The sequence below is a fragment of the Archocentrus centrarchus genome, chromosome 7, assembly GCF_007364275.1.
Source record: "Archocentrus centrarchus isolate MPI-CPG fArcCen1 chromosome 7, fArcCen1, whole genome shotgun sequence".
Taxonomy (NCBI): Eukaryota; Metazoa; Chordata; class Actinopteri; order Cichliformes; family Cichlidae; genus Archocentrus; species Archocentrus centrarchus.
In genome coordinates this window covers 20,301,462-20,322,034 of record NC_044352.1, presented here as the reverse complement: position 1 = coordinate 20,322,034, position 20,573 = coordinate 20,301,462, and the positions used below count along the sequence as shown (strand labels likewise).

The 20,573-nt window shown below is 40.5% G+C and overlaps 1 protein-coding gene across 1 annotated transcript; it reads right to left on the bottom strand.

The window, feature by feature from the left end:
* Window positions 1-525: 525 nt before the first annotated feature.
* On the bottom strand, window positions 526-20,301 carry LOC115783491 (dihydropyridine-sensitive L-type skeletal muscle calcium channel subunit alpha-1-like). The gene is made up of 45 exons (XM_030734341.1): window positions 20,117-20,301; window positions 18,596-18,701; window positions 16,529-16,668; window positions 16,234-16,367; window positions 15,894-16,046; window positions 15,387-15,589; window positions 15,189-15,292; window positions 14,944-15,089; window positions 14,782-14,863; window positions 14,531-14,691; window positions 14,212-14,437; window positions 13,911-14,118; window positions 13,595-13,715; window positions 13,385-13,499; window positions 13,202-13,301; window positions 12,907-12,976; window positions 12,472-12,604; window positions 12,237-12,366; window positions 12,092-12,151; window positions 11,854-11,960; window positions 11,663-11,750; window positions 10,325-10,432; window positions 10,161-10,213; window positions 9,929-10,075; window positions 9,279-9,480; window positions 9,027-9,185; window positions 7,159-7,269; window positions 6,986-7,069; window positions 6,354-6,398; window positions 5,815-5,841; window positions 5,596-5,721; window positions 5,444-5,509; window positions 4,959-5,050; window positions 4,709-4,868; window positions 4,447-4,574; window positions 4,263-4,359; window positions 4,062-4,164; window positions 3,861-3,962; window positions 3,628-3,761; window positions 3,340-3,465; window positions 2,820-3,031; window positions 2,677-2,741; window positions 2,408-2,454; window positions 2,255-2,329; window positions 526-1,841 (listed from the first exon to the last, which is right to left on the bottom strand). The coding sequence occupies exons 1-45, from the start codon at window positions 20,299-20,301 to the stop codon at window positions 1,530-1,532; spliced, it is 5,553 nt and encodes a 1,850-aa protein (XP_030590201.1). The 3' UTR covers window positions 526-1,529.
* Window positions 20,302-20,573: the final 272 nt, after the last annotated feature.

The window sequence follows — 20,573 nt, the reverse complement described above, 5'->3', positions numbered from 1 at the left end:
CTTTGTAATCCATTTGTGCAACTCATGTACTGTTTACTAATTTCAGGCCCTGCTTTTAAGGTAGCTTTCATATCAAAGTGTTTGAATGTTCCCACAATGCAGCAGTCATCATGCTGCACTAGTTTCTATTCCATAAGGGGGAGTCTGGGCTTTGGTAGGCGAGGCTATTTATAGTCTTTGTTTTCACACAAACTTCTACAGAGGCACCAGGAAAAGCATGCACCTTGCTTCTTATAAAGCGTCTGTCTGCACTAACTCATTGCAGAAGTACATTTCTATCATTAATTTTGATCATTTGAACACTTTTACCATTTTGTTGTTAGGTGTCTGTTATTAAAGAAAACTTCGAGAGGTAAATTTTTTTGGATGATTTATTTGTTTTGCCAATGGTGAACACACCAAAGTAAAACCAAGCCTTAATGGCACAAATTTAGAACTTAAAGAGACTTACGATGGAAGGATCACTCAAACTATCAGTATCTCCATAATCTTAAACATTAGGTATGTGTGACAGCAAGTCTGAGGATAATGTAAAAAAACAAAAAATAAAAACAGTGCTGTCAATATCTGATGTTAAGCACAAACATGAAACAAGTGCAAAAATTATGTCCACACAATTATGAGTAAAATAAGGCTCAGTGATGTATCAAGTTAAATCAACCATACCCCAGGTATGCTGAAGAGTCATCTACTAAACTGCCACCAATGCTTATTCATTACAAATATATGTGAAAAGCAAAACTTGTAGCAGTAGAGTGACTTAAAAATGTAGACACTTCTTGTGCATGTGTTTGAAGTGAATAAAATGTTTATTACAGCTAGATCATTGGAGAATTATTGCATTAGATTTACTGCAGTTTCCCCTCATGCTGCATACAACAGCAGTTGTGAGCAAGAGAAATCTTTTTCAGGACTAAAACACAGTGAGTTCTAATCAGTAAGTCTTCATCTTGCATCATTAGCACCGGAACCCCTTTTAAGATATGTAAACGTTTTGGGGCCTGAGTGCAAAGAAACTCAGTCACTGGTTCCCCCTAGTGGAATCCTGTCCCATTGTCCTCTGTTAACTGCAGTGCAGTAAAGACACAATAAAGTTGCCTTCTTAATGTATTCACTAAGTGACATTTTAGCCACAGGTGGCTTTCTGACCTTCCTCGGTGAGGCTTTAGTAAGACGCTCGGCTCACTGACGTGGCTGTCCCAAAGGCTATGGAATGGATAACCTCAACAAACACTACAAAGAAAGAAGTGCATCAATCCGTTTACTCTGTGATAAGTTCAGTGTTTTTATTAATTCAATAAATCTGAAGTATTAGATGCTTCATTATCAGATATATTGTTACTTCTCGGTTAATGTTTCAACCGAAACATGAAACCTGATCCAAACTGTCTGTAGGTCTTGGGCCAACCTGACAGATACAGATTCTCAAAGACGCAACAAGCTTGGTAAAGTGATGTGAGGTGGAATCACACACTAGTGTTGAAAAAGACAAAAAGTCATGATAACCATGTAAACTCGAGTGACAATCCCTACACTCCGGAGTCAGCCTCAGACGGTCCCTTTGTGGAGGGAACTGTGGGAATTGGACGTCTCTTTCTCCTCACAGCTGGATCAGCATGGCCTTTTTCCACTTTTGGCACAGCTGGGGCTGAAGGAGGAACAGGGATGGGACGTCTCTTTTTGACTGAGGTCATGCTGCTGGAGCGTTCGTTGAGGATGCCCTGAGCCACACCCTCCATTTCAGCTATGGGGATGTGCATGGCTTCAGCCATCTCCTTCTTAGTTAGCGAGACAAAGCTTGGGTCCCTGGCCAGGGACACCAGTCCACCGTTCTCTAGAGCCTAAAGAAACAACATTCAGGTCCATGCTTACATACAGTAACATTTTTGGTGTGTTAATAGCACCTGTTCCTGATGTTTTAAGTTTGTGATTCATTTTAATGACTTTAAATGGGGCCATAATTACAAATACAGAAATATTTTCATCTTTTATATATCTTTGTCATCTTAAGGGGTTTGATGCTGCTTTTAAAATGAATGTAATGGGTTAATCTTAACTGTGCTCACTTCTCACAGAGAGAAAGTTAATTCAGTCCAAAACCGGCCTTAACTTGTGTCCAAGAAATGAGGCCAGTGTGGAAAAGGAAGTTAGTTCATTATCACCCATCTCTGACAGACCTGACAGCAGATTCCCTGATGTCAGAGGTGGCAATTAGAGTAGAATAGAGGACCTAATCAGCTGCTTTGACACTTACCTCTTGGACCAACTGGTCGGCTGCAGTATGTGAACTCTGACTCTGACTGTCACCATAGTTAGGGTCATAAGGGAACTGCATAGAGAAGGTAAGTATTCATATATTGCCTACATAATCTGTTCTTGGATGAGTCAGCCTTCAATAAAATATTACCTGTGTTCTGTCTGTTCTCACTGTGAAGTTCCAGGCATGTCTGCTGGCTAAAAGAGGTAGAATAAATAAATCAATGAATATATAAATAAGCAAATATTCCCATGCCTTATGTCTCAACTTATTAATTTGCCAGTTATTATTATTATTTTCCAGGGCCATTTTAAATTTCTGCTAAAGCATCCCCATGCAAAATGCCTCTGAAGTCTGATTAAAGAGCTTCATTCTGTGGTTTGGATTCAACATGCACATTATATCTGGTCTTGTTGTACCTGGCTCCTCATCCTCACACGGATTGTAAAACTCATCTGGAGTCCCTTCTCTTTCAAATGAAAATCTGAAAGGCAACAAAAATCATCATACATAATTACACGCTATGTTATCAAACTAATTAGGAGAGTGTTTTGGTACTTACTCTGCAAAGGCATTGTTGTTAGTATTGCTCTTTGGTGGAGTTGTGGGGAAAAATTCTGTACCAGGCACCAAGGCTGAGGCCGAGCTTGGTGGAGACTCAGGCTGACTCTCTGTGAAACTGAGGGGTCGCTGGTTGGTCATCTGTTGGGACTGAGTGTTAGCAGGCTCAGCGGAGAACGACTCTACCCGGTTACCAAACAGATGGTGTGAACGCTGGAAATACAATACATATTAATGATGAAATGCAAAAGCCACTCCAGCCATACAAAGTAAAGGCGAGTTTAACAAACTCTTGTGTGTTTGCATTCATATGTAAGTTGATGTCATCTCCAACATGACTGCTTTTCAAGATTTGGAAAGGTTTCTAATGAATGAAAAGCTGAAAAAAGTCTCCACCCACTAAATATTTTGTTATTAATAAAAAAAAAAAGGTGGCCATAACCAGAACTGTAGGAACACACAATAATGGTGATGCAGAATGGGAATACGAATACACTGTTGTTGAGAACATTGTGTTGCACCTGATAAATGGCCTCTTCTCCTGCCTCCTCCATGGCTCTTTCCATTTCTTCTTCATTCTGCAGGTCTCCTGAAATGGCCCTGTGCATCTCTGGAGCTGCTTCTTCCTCTATACTCCTCAGACCCGCCTAGAAAAACATGGAGAATATATGAAGGGCAGAGGCACGTAGCACTGTGCTTGTAAGGAAAAGAAGAGGATGAAAGATGAAGCTGAGTACTGCTAATATACAGTGTGCAGTACATATACTTGCACTGTAAGCTGAAATGAAAAGAAGAAAAACTCAGCTCACCTGGATCTCCGGACCTGAGGCACTCTTCTTAGTTGGCCGGTAGCCGTAGTACTCCTCCTGATGCTTGATGAACTTGCGGAGATGGTCTTGCAGCAGGAAGGTGGCGTAGAATTTCCCCACAGTCACCTCATCATCTATAACCAGACACAACCAATCACAGTGCGCTCTGTGTGAGAAACACTGGATTTTTTTTGTAAATGTGAAACGTGATGCATACTATTCTACAGCCTCACCTCCTATAGGAGGAATGACCTGATCTAAGAGTTTCATGCTGGTGCGTTTCCAGATCTGCTTTATAATGGCTCTCAGCTCCTCATTGGCCTGCTCAAAGTTACCTGTTAGGAACAATTCAAGACAATTGGGCATTTTCACAGTAAGTAGATGAGATAAAATATGTACCACCGCTGTTTAGAACAGGTCTGGCTGCACCGTACCTTCTGTTTTAATTTTTAGTGCAGTCCTGACCAGAGCGAAAAGGGTGGCATTAAAGGTGACGGTGCCATCACTGTTGAGAGGCATGTTCATACCGACCAAGCGCTGCAGAAAGCAGGTAATAAGCAATTATTAGAACAACAAATTTAATATAAGCTCCTTTAGGTGAGAGCACTAAGTAGTGTTACTTCATGCCTGTCTACCTTGCATGCAGCCCGATGAGGACAGAATTTGCCAAAGCCAAGAGGAGGTTGAATGCTTCGCAGCAACGTCACCACATCCAGATGTTTGATTCTTCCCCTGTTGTATCAGAGAAACACCCAATGAATCAATATCCCAAGCTTTATTTGAAATTAAATAACTTAAGAAGTGAGATTCCATACTCACGTGGCTTCGGGATCATATTCAGCCCAGATCTTTTTAAACTCATCCAGATGGTGTGGACCAAGCAGAGACCAATCACGGGTCAGGTAGTCAAAGTTGTCCATAATGACAGCTACGAACAAGTTGAGGATCTGGTAGTATAGGTAAGGAAAAATAGGCGGTTGAACACACAGACTGTTTGAGTGTTTCTATGATTGTCATTTCATGTGTATGATCCTTCCTATATGATTATATAACATCTAAAAGAAAACTGCCAAATTCTCACCAAGAAGGCACAGAGACAGTAGAAGCTGAGGAAGTAAAAGACAGCAAAATTGGACCCACAGGTGTACTCTTCTCCTGGTAGGATGTCAGACATGGGGTCACACTTTTTTCCATACATTGAAGCCATCATGACCTCTTGCCAAGCCTCTCCAGTGGCACATCTGGATATGAAAACACAAACCAAAGAGTGAGAGTTTGCTTTGTGTTCAAAACATTATATTTGATGCCCAGAACCTGGTCCAGAGACTCACCGGAATAACATCAGAACAGCCTGAGGGAATGTCTGGAAGTTGTTGTTGCGGTTGATTTGGGTACCATCCATTAATGCAATCTTCCCAAAGATCTGAAGGTTGAAACAATCCCATTTCAAATCACTTTCGGCTACAAATGTATATAATGTTTTGATATCTGTATATAGTGTTTTGATGTGTGTGTATATGTACATGTGTGTATTGACATTGATATATATATTTTATTTATGTATATAGTGCTTATGTATATGCGTATAGTTTTTTTCTATTTTATTTTATTCTATTCTATTTTAGTTCATTTGTTTTTATTCATCATTTTTCTCTGTACTGAGCTGCTGTAATGCGCAAATTTCCCCGTCGTGGGATCATTAAAGTTTTATCTTATCTTATCTCTTATCTTTATCATTAATTAATAACAAAAAAATATTTAACCAGAAACATACTGGCAACCTTGACAAAACAAATACTGAGGCTCTTTTCTGTACCTGCATCCCAATGACAGCATAGATAAAGAAGAGCATCACGATGAGCAGAGCTACATGAGGCAGCGCCTGTAGACAGAAAACAATCGGATTATTAAAAAAGTGATGACTTGGGAGCACACTGGAGATTTGAAATAAAAATCATGTGCAACAACCTGGAAAGATTTGATGAAGGTCCACAGCAGGTTACGGATGCCCTCTGAACGGTTCAGCAGTTTGACCAGACGCATAACACGGAAGAGTCGGAAGAAGGTGATAGAAACAGATGCATTTTCAGAGTCCTTTGGACGCAAAGAAAGAATTTAATGAAAAGAAATCGCAAGTGAAACACAAAAACATGACTGGGTTTGAATGTCTGAAGAGTTTAGGCTTACCGCAATGACTTGCATCGGATTCGTCTCCTACACAAAGCAGATGAGGAGGTGAGAGGTCGCAGTGTTATGTGTTGTATTTAATAATAATGTTAAATATTATTAAGAAATGATTTACAACCTCAAAGTAGGGTTAATATCAGAGTCCACTTTTGATGAGTTACAAAGTTTTCAGATTGAAGCCGCTTGCAACTTGTAACTCATGCAAAGTAGACAAAATACACACGCTTTATTGCCGACATATTAACTGTTTTTGATCAGTCAAGCAATGATTAATGCTTCCTGCCAATATAGTACACAGTCTTGAGACATAGCCATGTTTATAGAAATAATATGAGCAATACTGCAACATAATATAGCAACCCCCTTGAGATTTTATTTTATATCTGCTCTGTAAGATGACACAGACAGCGTAAACAGAAACGTTTTACCAGAAGGGGAAGCAACACACGCTCTGTTACAGCAGTGCTGTAGTTTAGTGGGCAACATAGTGGAGTGCTCACACAGCAAGGCTCATGCAGCAGTGCAGATCAGATATTTACACAGCCATGGAGACAGTACAGCCCTCCACTTTCAGTCAGGGCACTCTGTGGAGGATAGACAGATGAGCAGTGAGGCACATGGGTGGCAGAGGGATTGGTCCTGAGGAATCAGTGAAAGGTGAAACTGCTACAAGCTTGTGCTGGTGGATGGAAAAATGAGGGCACTGCAGTGCAACCATGACTGAAAAACAAAAACTGTGATAACCAAGAGGAAACACTGAGCAGCATTACCAGATAAAATAACTCTGAATTCTTAACTGATATTTGTGCTCACACAAGACATCAGATGGTGCTTTTGTGATGAAATGCATTCGAGGCTGCACAAGGCATTGAGGAGGGGGGAGGTGAGGGGTGGGGGGGTGGGGGGGATAAGATGGAAATGGACAACAACAGTACTGACCATGTCCCATGAACTAGTTCTCCTGGTGCCAATCAGCTGTTGGGCCACAATTACATGCTTCTGGGTCAGATTACTGAATCAATACATTCTGTCATTCCAAATGAAATTACACTGGAAATGTCTCACTGTGACAACACAAAGGGATTTCATATACATCACCTGCACAGAGGATCTGAAAACAATGCTGTTCTTTAGCACTGATATGAAATATTTAAGTTTTGTATGTACTCACATCGACTTCACTCAGGATGACATCAACAACGCTACCAACAACAATAATGAAGTCAAAAACGTTCCAGGGGTCTCCAAAGTAACCCTGCAAGGAGAGGTGAAGCATGCCGACACATTAGGTAGTGAGACTGGGTGGAGAAGCATTTGAACAACAATCACTGTTAGAGCGTTTACCCTTGCTTTGAAGGCCATCAGCTTGAGAATCATCTCCACAGTGAAAAGTACCGTGAAGATCAAGTTGAGTGTGTCTGACAGCTTTGTGACATGGTCCGACTGGTTACAGTGCTGTTCGGCGGGGAAAGAAAATAGATCAATTTAAAAATGTTATCGTTACTAATGCGATAAAATACAAATACACTAACAGTCAGTTGAACAGTCAACAATCCTGTCAGCAAACAGTCAACTGTTTGGTAATAGGATTGATAGACAAACCTACACTAATAAGATTACAATTGCAATAAGCTAGGATTAGCCTTTAAAAACACAAAAATTAGCACCAAACTGACACCGTTGAAAATTTGGTCTCATTTAAATGTTGTCTGTTCCTTTGCAAATCTTTCTGAAAATTAACATGCACCACAAGATTGTGCTGATAAATTGTCAAAGAAATACTGCATGTAGGGCAGTCAGCATTTATACAGCCTCGTGTTTTTATCTCATGGTTCTTTTTCTTTTTTTTTTTTTTAAGTTTTCATAAAGTGAATGCTCCAATAAACAACCATTTTGATTTGGGCAGAGTACACAAGACAACGTCACCCAGCATCACCAGACAAATGCACAAATTAGAAATAATCTAGAACCTCTCAGTTCATGTACAATTTCCAAGGGCCGTTATTAACAGCAGACTCCATATAAAAGATGAACATAGTCACTGATTTCTGGACAACAGTTTTCAGCCTCTGCATTTTAGCCAACTTGTTTATTTAAAACTGTTCATCACAGGGAGGGATGGATCTGGCTGAGAGTGCACGTCCATGCGATCCTTCACAGTAGCCACGAGAAAATGCATGTCCTTCTTATCATCTATTTAACTTGAAATGGGAGCACTTTGCAGATTTTTCTAAATCAACATCATGTAGTAAAAACTAAAACCACCAGACACCTTTTACCGGGGCCTGCTTCTAGTTACTGATCTGCTGTGCCACAGTTATATCTCAGATTTGAGTTTTAGCAAGCTCCTGTGTTTCCCAGGAGAATATAACATTTTTTTTTTTCTAACGTTTTTTTCTTTATCTAATGCTGCGTTTAACCTAAAATAAAAGCTGAGGTGCAGATCTTGCAGGTGTGTCTGTGCACAAGCTGTTGTTGGTGCAGGCAGGCAGTTATCCAAAGATAATCTATATTAAAAAAAGATTCATGTGTGATGACATGACCTGAATGTAAGTTTTAAATGTTGGACTTTGGTGTTGGGCACGAGAGGCACTATTTTCACTTAGAGATTTGAACTTTAAATATTTGACTCAGTTTTTATTGTTGCAGCAGTACACTCATAGTGACCTAAGCAAGATAAATTCATATAACACATTTTAATACACCAAGGAAAAAAGTATTTGATTGAAGTAATAAGTAATAGACAATTGTGCCCCATTAGAGTTTTATTTGTAGCAGCCCTGTCTGAGACCAAGGAAAATGTTTTTCAGAAGTGTTGCCCCCTGCTGGCTATTAAAAAATAATGCAGGTTTAAGGCATATCCACACTAGCTTCACTTTTTAAGCCCACAGGCTATGCCCATCTTTATAAAGTCTGTGAGTATCAGCTGGTGCTGACAATCCTTTTCAATAGGCCTACAGCCATTTAGAGCATAAAATATGTGACATAATACTGAGTGACAGAAGAATGTAAACAGACCCCGCCCCATCTTAGAAAAATGTTGTCACTGTCACCAGCTCCAGCAAGGTGGACAGGATAAGCCAGAGGCATTCTGCTAAAGCATATAAATCAAGAGCTATCAGATTAGTCTGGTTCCTGGACTGAAGATACTGAATAATGACATTCAGTATTTTCTGTAAGGACTTTTAATACACGAAACATAATTTACATACCTGCATCCCCAGACACAAAGTGTTCAGCATAATCAGAAAGAACATGAGGTACTCAAAGTAGCAGGAGGTGACAATGTACCAGACCCTGTACTGGTTCGGGTTTTTGGGTATGTAGCACCTCAAAGGACGAGCCTTCAGAGCATACTGCACACACTGACGCTAAAGGGACGCAGGACAAACAGGAGGTGTGTTAAAAGAAAAATAAAATTGTCACAATATGTTTTAATTTTGAATGATTAGGCTAGTAGTTACCTGGTTCTTGTCTAGCTCACAGTTCTTGTACTCCTGCTCACCCTGCTCCTGGAAGGTGACTATGACAAAGCCCACAAAGATGTTCATCATGAAGAAGGCTATGAGGATGATGTAGATAATGAAGAAGATGGACACGTCGACACGGTTGTTGAAGACAGGGCCCATATCTTCCTGAGCTGAATCTATAGCTCTGTATAAGAGTCTGTAAACAAATGCGATTAGAGATATAGTCAAATTCATCCATCCATCCATTCGCTTCCTTCCGCTCATCCTATTCAGGGTCACGGGGGGGCTGGAGCCTATCCCAGCTGTCATAGGGCGAGAGGCAGGGTACACCCTGAACAGGTCGCCAGCCTGTCGCAGGGCCAACACAGAGAGACAAACAACCTTTCACACTCACATTCATGCTCTCATTCACGCCTACGGGCAATTTAGTGTAGCCAATTAACCTAACCCCAGTAAGTGCATGTCTTTGGAATGTGGGAGGAAACCCACGCAAACACGGGGAGAACATGCAAACTCCACACAGAGAGAGAGAAAGGCCTTCTATGGGAAATACTTCTATGTCACTTTCTAACTTTAACTCAGGTAAACAATAATAAGCTAATCACAGATGCAACTGATCAAACCAAAACAGATTCTGTGTTTACTTTGGCCAGCCCTCAAATGTGGAAACGGTGAATAGAGCCAGTATTCCATTGAGCACGTTGTCAAAGTTGAAGTCACTGTTGAGCCATTCTCTTTTTGCTACTACTGTGTCTTGCAGGGAATTCTCCATGTGCTTCAAGAAGAATCCCCTGAGAGCAGACACAGTGAACCATTAATTAAAATAGACTGACGGCTGAATAAAATCTGTGATGTGATGAATGCTGGTTTCCTTACTGGCATTCCTCCTTAGTCATTTTGGACACGTCCGTGCAGCTGTAGAATTTACCCTGGAAGAGGAAGGATCAGTGACACATTTAGCAGTTAGGCTTCTATGTTTACTTACTAAAGAGTAGTTCTGATTTACAACCTTGATGGTATTATAGCACTTAAAAAAATACCTTAAAGAGTTGGACTCCAATGCAGGCAAACATGAAATTCAGCAGCAGGGTGACCAGTACGATGTTACCAATTGTTTTGATGGCCACAAATACGCACTGGACCACATGCTGTCATATAAGACAAACAGAGACCAATAAACACCGAGGAGAAGTGGAGACAGTACCAACTGGTCACTCAAATTCCATATTTATCGGCAAATATCAGGTAATTTAATTTACACTTATATTCTACTACATTTATTAAGTCCTTTTAGAGTGAATTACTAGTTACTTTCCAGTAGAACACTGGACTAAACTACCTAACTCACACCTGGGCGAAAATACAGCCCCACAGCCAGCAAACCGCCTTAATACGACCTGCAAAGGAAAAGAAAATGACCTCCAAAAAAAATCAGTGAGGCTACCTTGTGCTAAGGAATATCAAGGGCACTGAATGCAGTGGTCTTTATTGTCATCTAACTCAATTCCAGTGCAATGTATTTCATCAGTGACCTATGCAGTGGTGCATATCAGACCATTGGAAAGATGAAGGTGAATCTGGTTGGAAAGATATAAGATATAGCATTCAGGTAGATTTTTCTTTTATGTTTGTAATAGTTTCTATGTAACTTATACTATGCTTTGATTCACTTATCTAATGTGCAGCACTTTACCTTTTATTTAACCTTCTGAGACCTAAGCTCTTGTTTGGGATGCATTTTGAATTACTCCTGCCATTTGGGATTTGTTGGATCTGATAAATATGTAAATTAAATTTGTCTTTGAACAGGAAGTCATTACTTTGTTACATAGCTGTTACATGCATTTTAAAAAATGTCCTCATATGGGGACAGTGGGTTTATTTTACAGCATAAAACAATAAAGTCAACATTGTTTAACAAAGTATAAAACACTACTGACCAGACTGAAGTATAAGGTGCAGAAAAGTCAGTGTCCCCATGTGACAATTACAGGCCCTCAGGAAGGTAAGTCAGTGTGGCCCCCTTGAAAAAAATGTTGCTCACCCCTGACTTACCTGCAACTATATCTGCTAAACTTACTACAACAGTATAATGAGAGTGATAAACAAATGCATCAGTACTCTGATTTCATATGCTAAATAAAAAAAACCAAAAAAAAAACTTGGGCCATAGAAGGAGTGCTTCAGTATTTCAGGTTTTTATACTTTAATTACTTGTTGCTAATGATACTTTTTTAACTTTTATGTAAGATTTTGAAAACTGGGTATTTATGCGTGATACGGTATTTTACACTTATTTGACACTTTTAAAGAATCTATCTGATCCCTTCCACCCAGACACACAGATCTTGCCTAAGGCAAACGTGCATGTATTCTACCTTTAATCCTTTGGCTCTGTTGATGGCTCTGAGAGGCCTCAGCACCCTCAGCACCCTGAGAATCTTCACCACGGAGATGGCACTGGATCTGCAGACAACAAAAGAAAATGTGAAATTTAGGTTATAAAAAAAAAAAAATAACAATGGCAACATTTTTTATCAAACTTGACTGCCTCATCATGTAAACTCACTCCATTCCCATAGACAGAAGAGACACTCCGACCACAATCAGATCCAGGATGTTGAAAGAGTTACGACAGAAAGAGCCTTTGTGCATGAATGCTCCGTACACCGTCATCTGTCAGTGAAATAAAGTACAGTTGTACACATAAAACTGACCTTCTAAACTTCAGTCTCTTAAACTTTTAATTGGAAAACTATTAATAAACTAACTGATTAATCAATAATAACAGTCGCTGTTAAATCTACCTTCAGTACAATCTCGATGGTGAATACCGATGTGAAGACAATGTCAGCATAGGCCAGGATCTGAACAAAAGCATAAAAAAAAAAAACAGTTTTGCTTTCTTTAAACATTTATTGTTTACTGTGTCCAGCCAGATCTGGCTTTTACCTGGTTCCTGTAGGACTTGGGATCAATAGGGTCCTCAGCTGCCAATGAGATGGAGGAGAGCAGGATGAACAGGAGGATTAAATTGGTGAAGGATGAAGCATTGATGATCTTGTAGCAAAGTTTACGGAACCTGGATTGTAAAAATACACAGGCACAGATATATGTTTGCATTATTTATCGGGATATTATATTATGTTCAGGTTGGTGTTGAGCAGGATGACGGTCTGTTTCCTACTTGTTCTGAGGGCCAAAAATGAAAAAGGAGCTAGCTTCAGGTAAAGGAACTGCTTCTTCCTTCAGTTGGAGATCAGCCATTGGTCGGGGCCGAGGGCTGATAGGGATTTCAGGCTCTTCCTCCTCATCATCACCTACAATGAATAAAAAAAGACTCACAATTCTAGAGTGCAGTGAAAATTACTGAAGGTATTCAAATGAAAGCCTGAAGCAAAGACCCAAGAGATATCTCCCAGTGCTGAATAATGCTGTAGGCTTTATATGGTAGTCATCAGAGATGTGTGCTATAAACACAACGCAGGGAATTAGCTGAGTCTAACTGTGATGATAGGTTTCTATACTTATACTGTATCAGCGCCAACACAGCAGCCCCGGTAAACAGCCGGTGCTACAACTACATCACTCGGAAAGGTTCAAATATATTTTATTGTATTACCTGGGAAGTCAGCTGGTGGAAACGGATCTTTTACTTCATTGACATTAGACTCAAATTCATCGATTTTGAGCTAAAAAAAAAAAAAGAGGACATACATTTTTTCTATATATACTTATGGTCCTAATTAATATAACTTTCAAGAGTAAACATATGATATTGTCACCCTCTTGAAATAATGGCCTAATTCATTTATAACACTTTTTCAGAAAAGACAAAAAACTGAACCAAAGATTAAAAAATGACTCAGGGCATTATTTTAAGAAGGTGGCGATATGATGCCAGAAACCACAGTAACCTTGGCTGTAGTAGGCATGCCCTCCATCTTGGCCCTCTGCTCTGCCAGTTTCTTAGCGATCCTCTCTCTCTCCTCATCAGTCTTCTCTGGCATTTTTGTCCTGCACGATAACGAGGAAAGAATGAAAATTAGGAACGCATAGACTGAGCAGATTAACATTGTGACATTGTTTTTGTCTTTCACCTTAGCAGCTTCTTCCTCAACTTCTCCTCCGCCTTTTCTTTCTGAGCTGAAGTCAAACTCTCAGCCTCTGCGAGGTTGTCGACGGCGATAGCGAGGAAGACATTGAGGAGGATATCTGTTTGCAAAGAGCTCAGGAAAAAACTGAACCTTTGTTGTTAGGTTACATTATTTCTATGCCCAAATAACAGTGTGCGTATGTGAGAAGGATACAGTTTCCACAGACAAAGAGAATAATAAAGTAGATGGAGACCAGAATGCCGGGTATGACAGGCCCTCCATAGGCCATAATTCCATTGTACATGATGGATGTCCAGTCCTCTCCTGTGAGGATCTGAGAAATGGTTAAAAGAGTTAAAAAGGAGCAAAATGATTTCTTATTGTGATGTATAAATGAATAGGACTGCAGCTGAAATGTGAAATGAGCTTCATTTAAACTACTCATCATAGAAATGTGGTGGAACAACATCAAATCAATCACTGGTAAGAGTTTAAAGAGGAGCCTGTGCCAATAAGTGCCTAGGCTCACCTGAAACACACTGATCAGGGCCTGAGGGAAGTTGTCAAAGTTACTGCGCCTGGGCCTGTGGTCAGAGAAATTGAATTTCCCTCCAAAAACCTGCATGCCCAGGAGTGAGAAAATGACAATGAAGAGGAAAAGAAGAAGAAGCAGGGAGGCGATGGAGCGAACAGAGTTGAGGAGAGAGGCCACAAGATTACTGAGCGACTTCCAGTACCTGAAACACAAACGAGAGGTCGTAACTGGCAATGAGTTCCACTATAATAGTTTAAACCGATGCAACAGGCACATTTACGGGACCTTGCCTTACTTTGTGACTTTGAGGATCCTCAGCAGGCGGATACACCTGAGTACAGAGAAACCCAGGGGAGCCACAGCTCCTGCAGACAACATGATCATCTCCAGGATGCCACATAGCACCACAAAGAAGTCGAAACGATTAAACAGAGACATGAAATACGCCCTGGGTCCCAGAGCGTACATCTTCACAAACATCTCAATGACAAACAGCACCAGCAGCACCCGACTAGCCACATCTGTTGAGGTGATAGAAGACGAAGACAAATGAATTAATACATGGAATTTATGCAAAATAAGTTTCCATTCAAATATATACATAAATGATCAACCTTGAAAGGAAGTCAGGCTGTCAGGCTGGTGGTGGTACTCTGTGGCTATGGTCAGAGTGTTGAGGAAGACCAGGAACATCACCACCCAATAAAACGCCTTGGTTTTCACGTACACCAGGCACTTCATCCTGAGGAAACGGTTCCAGCGACGAGCCAGACGGCTAAACGTAAAAATAACCCAAATTTACTATTTCATGTTGCCATAGATATTGAATGCCAGTATTTATAAATTTGCACAATGGGAAACTCACTAGTAGTAGATTATTTGACTCTTGCCTTCCAGGTCATACAGACTGTCTGTGTCTGAATCTCCACTGGTCAAAGGCAGGAGTCCTAACAAGATAATTACAGTTGTAATTTGACATTGCCTCTTCTATGAGTAATGTTCTGAGTTTGTTTTTTCTAGTGCTCACCTTTTCCTTCTCTATCAGCATCCAGGACTTCAGCGTGAGTGATCCACTCCATGTAGCCGTGGAGGTCCTCATCCAGCTGCTGACGCTCTCGTAACTTCTGGAACTCTCCACGTGACCTGGCTTTTTCTCGCTCTTTGGTAAACTCTCTGTGTTATTTATTTTATTAGTTATTTGTTTAGGTGAAAATGTTACATTTACACAATAAACAGTACAATGGAGAGTAAAGAGGATAATAGTGGTCTTACCCACTGAGCACGCCCAGAACCAGATTGAGCACGAAGAATGAGCCCAGCAAAATTAGGGTAACAAAATAGAGCCACGGCCATTCATTCCCTATGGCATCATTAACCTAAAGGGAGAAATCCAGAGTAATAGCCAAAATCAGTGAATTTTGTTGGGTTACAAACTTCACACTGAAACTAAGACAATATTTAGCTGCTGACCCAGTAGAGCACTTTGGTCCATCCTTCCATGGTGATACACTGGTATACAGTAAGCATGGCAAACCCAATGTTGTCAAAGTGGGTGATCCCATTGTTGGGACCTTCCCAGCCAGGTCGACACTCCGAGCCATTCTTGCACCGACGTCCATTACCAGCCTGAGCACAGGGGGCAGGCAGTTCACCCTCTGCCATGGCATAGATATCTGTGGGGCAAGTAAGATAAGATCAAACTTTAATGATCCCACGAAGGGGAAATTTGTGCATTACAGCAGCTCAGCGCAGAAAAGGATGAATAAAAAATGAAATAAAATAGAACAGAAAAACACTATATACATAAAATATATATCAATACACATATCAGTATATACATATACACACATCAGAACAGTATATACAGATATTAATAACACTATATACATATGTAGCCAGTAAAGTATACACAGTATGCATCAACTCAACATAAAGACCCAAGTGTATGTACATCTGATTGTGCTTCTTTAAACATACTTGTGTCTGTGTAATAACAGGTCTTATGCATTTTGCACTTAAAGAGCTCCAGGCCCATGATAGCATAGATAGTGACCAGTAAGAAGACCAGCAGGGCAATGTGTAGAAGGGGCAGCATTGCTTTAAGGATGGAGTTCATTACCACCTGGAGGCCTGCAAGGGAACAGAAAAACGCAGTTTATTATAATACCACAAGAACTTAGTACTGCTATCTTTCCATGCACATAGTAAATGTTCTTCACATACTCTACAATGTACAGTGCATCAGATGAATTTAAGGAGTATAATACAGAATCAGTAGCTCTCTGTAGTACATGTGGATCAGTGCTCAGGTTCTTACTGGGGACTCCAGAAACGAGGCGTAGAGGCCGCAGTACTCTGAAAGCTCTCAGTGCCTTCATATCAAACCCCCCACCCTTCTCCTTTGGCACACCTGATACCATGTTTACGGTATCCATAAATAAGGTGAAGAGGCTGCAGGAAAAGATAAGACAGCCGTAAGTGCTCAAAACGGCTACATTAATGCAAAATAATCTTACCAAATTGGCATTCAACCAAATTGGATTTCAGTTTTGGTATGCATTACATTTTCAACAAATAAGCTGTGTCCACCTGCACCTAAGAGATCATCTTACCCCATGAAGACGATGACAAAGTCCAGTATATTCCAACAGTTGCGTAAATAGGCCCCTTCATGAAACACAAAGCCGTACGCTATGATCTTCAAGAAGCACTCTAACGTGAAGATGATCAGGAAGATATACTCCAGACTTTCCTGCAGTAACAGAAACAAAATGAGAACATTTTATAAAGCTGACACTTTCACTCTCAAGCTAAATCCTTTAACAAAATATTAAATGACTGATTACAACTTTGGATTTTAAAGAGTACAATGACATCCGACCGAAGAGCATTGTTTTGACTGAGCAACACACAACAACAGCAAGGTGAGAAGTTAAACCACTGGAGGTCAGCAAAGGCTAAACTTGTTCTCTTGTCGGGCATACTTCTGAAGCATATGCTAGAAAGAATAGCATAAAAGATCAGCAAAACTGTTGCTGGCATTGTATCAGCTCATTAACTTTTGTCTCCAGTTTGCTCATTTTGATGCAGATTAAACATAACCTCCAGAAGGTGGAACAGAAGGGTGGGCCATCGCCCACAGAGTGGTTGATGAAACATTTTGACACAATGTAGCAAGTGAGATGTGTCAGGCAAAGGAGAAGACTGCAGAAGACAGAGAAAATATCAGTGGCGTAATAAAAGCATCATCTCCAAATTGTCCCTATAACTGTGCTTGTATTCTCAGTGTTGACATGTGACAGGCAGACTCAAAACGGTGCAGGTTTTTTTTTTCTTAGACTAGATGCTATTATCTGCAGATCTGAATACAAATGTTGTACAACAAAAGGCTGACAACAGTATAATAAAGCTCCAGGGAATCAGTCCTACTTTGTCCTAACAATCAAAAATAGAGAATTCATTTGACATATTTCTTTTCCTTTCCTTAAATCAGGTCAATAATCTGCAGCTGAACCAGCAAGCACCAGTCCCCACACGCCTAATCAGTTTGAACCTCCAAGGCCAACCTTGCATGCACTAACAAGTGTGCACACATTTACTGACTTTCACCCAGTGTTACCCCAGTAAAATGAATTCACAGAGGAAAGCTTCACTGCTTGGCTGTAGCGCATCAACATTACAAGCTATCATATTATTGGAATATGCAACTGTGGTTACATGAAGCAACACTGGTGGGCTCTCCTGTGTCACCTGCATCAGTGGGATGACACTGTCTAGGCTGACCTACTTCTAACAGCAACGGGGGGTTGATTCATCTCTTCTTACATTTTCGCCTCTGAGGAATGGCGCTGTAAGAACTAAGGAGGATTTAAAAAGAGGGCCAATGAAGAGATCAGATCAGGTTTGGGCACCTAATGAAGTTTAAATGGTTATAAATCATAGAGACTGACATGAACTTTAACCCAGAGATGTGTGGAGTTTATTGACTTAATGTAAAATAGTAAGCGATCGCTAGTGATGGTTGACATTTGCGTTAAATGCCAAACCTCTAAGAGAAAGTGATCCATTTATCACAGCAGGCCTTGTTGAAATCATCTGTGTCAATATAACACATCCAATTGATACTGGCCAAGTATATGCCCTGTGCAAGATCAAATATATTTTTGCTCACATACACACCTTGTTTATCTTTGGGTTATGTAGTCTTTGACCTATAATAAACTACCCCCAGTTTCACAGCAGTAAAACACACACTTACTTATGTTGAAACATAATATTTTTTTGGACGCACATCAGCAGCATACACCTGCCACCAGCTTTTTTACACTGGTTCAAAATGAGACACTTGATGACTGGTTCCTCTGCAGACACAGATGGGACTCCAAATAAAGAACCGAGTTGTTTCTGGACACAAATTTAAATGGGATCCCGCTGCATGTCACTGGTTCAAAGCTGTAGTAGATTAATATTACTACACTCATTTGCTGACCTTAAGTACATCTGTGAGTTACGGTAAAACACCGAGCCTTCATAAACCTGAACACATGAGAAAAAAAATGTTTTGATTCTTTAATTCTTTAAGCATAAAAAATGAATATCAATATAATCACCATCCACTACACAATGATTCTCATACAGTCGTGTATCATGCATAAAAAAAGAGATTTATATTTATTTACCAAATTTAAGTTGGTGTTGTTGGTGTCCTCTTCAGGCATGGGCAAAAACACAGCCAAAGCAATACAGTTTGCAAAAATGGTCAGTAAGATGATGACCTCAAAGGTTCTGGAAAGGGAAGCTCAGGATCATACAATAACAATAACACAACAACAGTACACATAGACTACTGTTAAAAATCCCAATGAACCCCAAAATATCACTTAGGTTTATCCACTTACGTTAAGCATGTCATAATGATAATGGGTGATAGTGGGAGGGTGGCAAAAACTTTCAAAAGTAAAACAAAGGTCGGTTGATTTATCTGAGTAAGTCATTTTATGTTTGTGATTCAGTGTAACAAATACAACTCTGCAGCTCCGTTAACACTGACAAGTGCCTTTAAACGCTGCCTGAAACATCATTCCTAAAACAGCCCACCGAGTAGTCGGCAAAGCGTTCACAGTTAATGTAATCTTGCCTGCTGTGCTGCTTCATTCTCACCCATAGGGGGCTCTCTGAGAGAATTCCCCTGCCAGGTCAGCATCATGTCTCACTGTGATGCCGTGGGACAGCTGCAGAGCCCAAGAATATGACTGAACCATTTAAACACAGACTGCTAATCAGGAAAGAAAGAAAGAAAAAAGAGTGAACACTCTATGAAATCTTTCTTTATTCCGACTTCTGTGTGCATGGATAGATTTTTTTTTTTTTTTTAATGGTCTTAAAGGTTTTAGTCATTTTCTATAACTTTGCTTTGTATACAGCACCCAAGCACTGTGTTACCAAATCACATACCAATGTGATTAAACAGTGGCAAGGGAACAACTTATGACGTGGTCTGACTTACCAAAATAAATGTCAAATAGAAATATTCTTTACACATCATAATGTTTTAAAATGCGGTCACTGTTAAACTCAAAGTCCATGAACCTGAATTTACATGCTGTGAAGACAAGGTTCTTGTCACTGGACTGATATGATCGACTATTTCCATTCTGGATGGAAATTGCATATTATCTAGGAATGGGCATGAGGCTCCCTACGGGGGCCACAGGTGCAATCAACAGCCTGTGCTATGCTCTTGCTTCCTGACCTACTTGTACATTGAAATGACATTTTTCACTCTCTTCTTTGTTTAAAAAAGGACCAAGTCGGAGAAGAGCGCTTCCTTAATTGCTTTTTGTCTGATATTTTTGTCGGGCACATGAGCTCTGACTAGCTCCAGGTGAAAATCCACGGGCTGCAAACTCGACTTTGATATAGATCAGAAACATAAAGTCTTAACACTTCAGGGACCACCTTATCACACATTTGGAAGAGACCTGGCTTGAGCACGCTGACCACAGGTGAACAAGGCCAATAATTCACTGTCCTGCTGTGAGTATTTTTAAACCAGGGCTACACACTGCAATGACTGCATAATGCCTTGATAGTCTTCAATTTGAAGGAATTATTTTAAGCCAACATCTGCTCAATAACACACATTAATCTGAGGAGTCAGCATTATGTATATGTGAGTGCATGAAAGATCTAAAGGATACTTCCACTCCACAATGTTGATGCAGGCCTTGCGGAAGGGATTTTTGAGGTTGAATAGGAAGAGGGATCGAGCGGGTCGAGGGTTGCCTCCAGTGGCCTGTAGTTTCTTAAGCTTCTCCCTCTGCTTCCTCTTCAGCTCCTCTTCATTCATGATGATCGGCTTGGCCGCTTCTGTGTTGGACGCCATATTGATGTCTCTACCTTAGACAAGCTCCCAATTCCAGACAAAACTCGATGTTTTAATGTAAAATCCCAAACTCGGGTCCAGTGTATCTCCCCTTTGTGAAAGCAGATCCTGTGCAGGCTCCCCCGGCAACTTCTCTAACTTCTTCTTCTCTTCCTCTGTCGGTCTCACCCAGGCAGAGCTACAGGCCTCTCCGCCTGGCTGAGGGCCTCTGACAGAATAAGCCCACCACGTCCAGGAAAAATAGCAGGAGCCCAGAGTGACTGGAGGAGCAG